The sequence below is a fragment of the Trypanosoma grayi genome (assembly GCF_000691245.1).
Source record: "Trypanosoma grayi strain ANR4 Tgr_937_V1, whole genome shotgun sequence".
Taxonomy (NCBI): domain Eukaryota; phylum Euglenozoa; class Kinetoplastea; order Trypanosomatida; family Trypanosomatidae; genus Trypanosoma; species Trypanosoma grayi.
Window position 1 is genome coordinate 3,041 of NW_008826556.1, and position 3,568 is coordinate 6,608.

General features: G+C 51.9%; 1 protein-coding gene across 1 annotated transcript; it reads left to right on the top strand.

Moving 5' to 3' along the window:
- Positions 1-122: 122 nt before the first annotated feature.
- On the top strand, positions 123-1,193 carry DQ04_09371020 (hypothetical protein; the record flags this gene model as incomplete). Its single annotated transcript, XM_009315916.1, has 1 exon — positions 123-1,193. One exon carries the CDS (start codon positions 123-125, stop codon positions 1,191-1,193), a length of 1,071 nt encoding a protein of 356 aa, XP_009314191.1.
- Between the last annotated feature and the right edge of the window lie 2,375 nt (positions 1,194-3,568).

Sequence of the window (3,568 nt, forward strand, 5' to 3'; positions counted from 1 at the left end):
TTTTTTTTGCTTTCGGTTTTTTGTTCCCCATTTTCTATTTTCTCTCTCGTATAACCGCATTGTTTTCTTCCTCTGGAACCGTGGGAAATAGCATTCCTTTATTGAAAGCGCTTCCACCAAATATGCCGTTAAGCCGGTGTAATTCGGCAGTGGGGAGCAACCTCAACGCCAACAGCGGAGGCGGCACCAATGCCAACGCCAATGCTAATGCTGGTGCGAACACCAACACCAACAGCGGCAGTGGCAGCAGTAACAACAACAACAACAACGGCAACACCACACACAAGGTTCTTGACAGCGCACCCTCCGCGTCCAGCCGATCCCCCACGCCAGCCTTGCTTAACCCTATTGTTGGCGGTGACAGCCCCGGGCCGATGACTTTAGACGTCGCGCGGCAGCTCTCCTCAACAGTAGACACGCCCAACTTTGGCCACAACGGCATCAGCGGCATTGGGGATTGGACGCTGACACCATCGAGTCTATCGCTGCAGCTCCCATGCTATGCGACGTCTCCCAGGACAGGGATCATGCGGGAGCCATCGCTTGTTTCGTCCACCTCACAGCGGTACTGCCATGACCCGTACTCCCTCAGCGGCTCGCAGCGGCTCAGCCCGCAATCGCATCCCATCAGCACCACGGTGTCGCCGCACAACTGCGCCCTCTCGCCGCTGGCGATAGGCCTGTTTGACGAAAACGCAACAGGCCCACTGACGATCACGACCATCGCGCCCGCAGTGCCAAAAGAGCGGAACGAGCCGCGTAGCCGCCGCAAAGGCCGTCCGGGAGAACACGCACGCAACACGAAGCCGCTGGCGGACGTGCCGCCGCCGACGACGATGCGCTACCTGCCGCCACCGCCGCCCTGTGCGGACAGCGTCTCGCAGGGTATCCTCTCGCCCGATGCGCTACACCGCATCGGGCAGCGGTGGTATGAGCGCACGGCGGCAGCGGAGAGCAGCTACCTCTGGCGTATTCCGTCCACACTGTGGGTCCACACCTTCTCGGTCCAAGTGGCGCAACAACAACATCAGCCGTTCATCACGGCGCGGCCGACGCTTGGGTGCCCCCGCATGGAGCTGCAGCCGAACTACCCACTGTGGCAGTGGCTTGGTGATGCGGAGCAGTGGTGGGAGACGATGATCCGCCCGCTCACAGGGGCGCACGTGCTGCCTCCGCCACCTTACATCTACTGAGATAGCGCGCGCGCGCGGTCTCGCTTAGGCGGGTAGTAGTTAATGGTGGTGGGGAGTGTTGCGGATAAAGGGGAGGGTGGTGGAGGAAAGGGCGAGGCAAACGAAAGGAGGGGAGGGGGGATCAAAAGGTGCAGTGTGCGTGTGGGCGAGTCACACTGGCAGGGGTGCATGTGCAAACCCCAGAAACGAGAACATCAAGGCGCAGCCAAATGGAATGAAACAAACAACAGTGGTGTAAGAGGAATGAGGAAATGATGACGGCGGACCCAGAGGTGAAAAATAAATACACACATACGATAAGGGCAGTGCAGAACAAACATGTATACTCCCTTTTCTTTTGCCACGTGGCGGTTGTTGTTGTTTTTTTGTGTTGTGTGTGTAAGACGATGAAAAAAAAAAGAACAGAAAAGAAGCTGGTGCGGGAAAGCAAGATGGAACAACATCAACATGATGCTCAACAATAATAAAGACGGACACACAAGCACGCAGAACGTGCTCATGTGCATGTGTGCAACCGCAAGCCAAAGAGAGATCACCCAAAAAGAAAAAGTCATTTGGATTTGAGGCGTATATATATATATATATATATACGTTTGCGTTCCCTTTCGGTCCGCCAATATGCGAAAAAAAAAAACAAGCACAAAAAAAAACCAAAGAAACAAACGAAGGAGCGACGACAACTACGGTCACGGCCGAGGAGAAAAATGGTGATGATACCTAAACGGGTGGGAGAGCGACAATCGTTACCCCTCGACACATGGGATTTGGATTTTGTATAGTGACTGGTGCCCCCCAACGCCACACCCTCCGTGCGATGGAACGTTTTTCTTTTTTTTTTCATTTTCATTTTCATTTTCTTTCATTACTCACGCCGCCCTTCATGTTTCATTTGGTTTTTTTTTTGTTTTTATGTTTCATCTTCTCATTTCGTGTTTCTGTTCTCTTTGTTTGTTGTTTTCTCCCCGCCGTTTCGTGTGTGTTTCTGCGTGCATGGGTGCGTCTCTCTCTCTCTCTCACTGTGCGTGTGTGTGTGTCTTTTCGTTTTGTGTTTCGTTTTCCTCATTTTTTGTCGTTGCTGCGGCTCCTGTTGACTCCGGTGGGGGCTCGTCCCCAATTCGTTTTTTTTTCTTCGTTTCTTTGTCTTCGCGCCGCGTGGCGGTGGGCGTCCCGCCGGCGCGTCCGCGACACACATGCACACGCACGCACAACGTGGGAGGTGTGTCTGTGCGCGAGCAGCACGGTGCGGCCGTATCATGGGGCTCATGCAGCGCCTTGCGGGGGCGGCAGCCGTTCATCTGCTTTCTGTTTGTTTCCCCTTTGGGTGGGTGTGTGTGTGTGTTTCTTTTAGGCGGGGGGCTCTGCCCTTCCCCGGGGGCTGCATGCCACGGCGCAGCAAAACGTGAGGGGCGCATTGACCGCTGCACACCGACGCCTGCACAGGCGCACACGCATGTATATGCATACGGGCGTACATATACACCTTTACGCTGCTATGTATACATATATGCGAATACACACAATGATCGTACATCCGTGCATAGACCCTTGGATGCCAGTTCGTTTATTTGCTCTGTTCTTGTAGCTCTCTTCCTTCTTTATAAGTGTCGTGGTGAATGTGAGCGGACTCCCCCCCCCCCCCCCCCCCNGGGGTGTGCAGAGGGAGGTGGGAAGGTAGCCTCCGCTCAACCCAACGTGATGTGATAAAGAGAGAGAGAGAGAGAAAGAGAGAGAGTGAAAGCAGCAGCATGCACCGCAGCAAACGAAAGGTACAAAAACGGCTGAAGCGTGAATGTGTCTTTCGTAGACTTATGCATTTTATATATTCTACACCATCTAACTATGAGAGCGTGTGTGTGTATCGCACATATGTCGTTTGGAAGGAACTCCCTCAACAGCTGCTCCGGTTTTCTCTCGGGCCGAAGGGAAAGTCCCTATATATATATACACACCAAATATGTATTAATTGAATTATATATACATATATGAGGGGAGAATGGATATATACTTGTACATGTATTTAAAGCAGAGATGTTGATGGTACGTAAGTATGTATGTATGCAGGGGTATTCATTGTTCGCTTCTGGTTCTTGAATGAATGCACCTTTGCCCTCTTCCACCCATATAGCTGCAGCTAAAAGCGGTGGGGACTAAAAAGGAGACGCCAAGGCGTCATCATGCAAGAGAGCGCAAAGATACGAAAGCAGAAGCTGCCCGCACAAAAAAAAATGCAACTCTAAACCAGGATAGTAATACTAATTAAAATTCATTTTTTTTTTTTCTTTCTTGGAGATCAAACGTAAAACGAAAAAAAAAAGAACAGTGAAAGGGAATATAGCAACACATGGGTGCATGGTGTGAAGTGTGTGTGTGTGTGT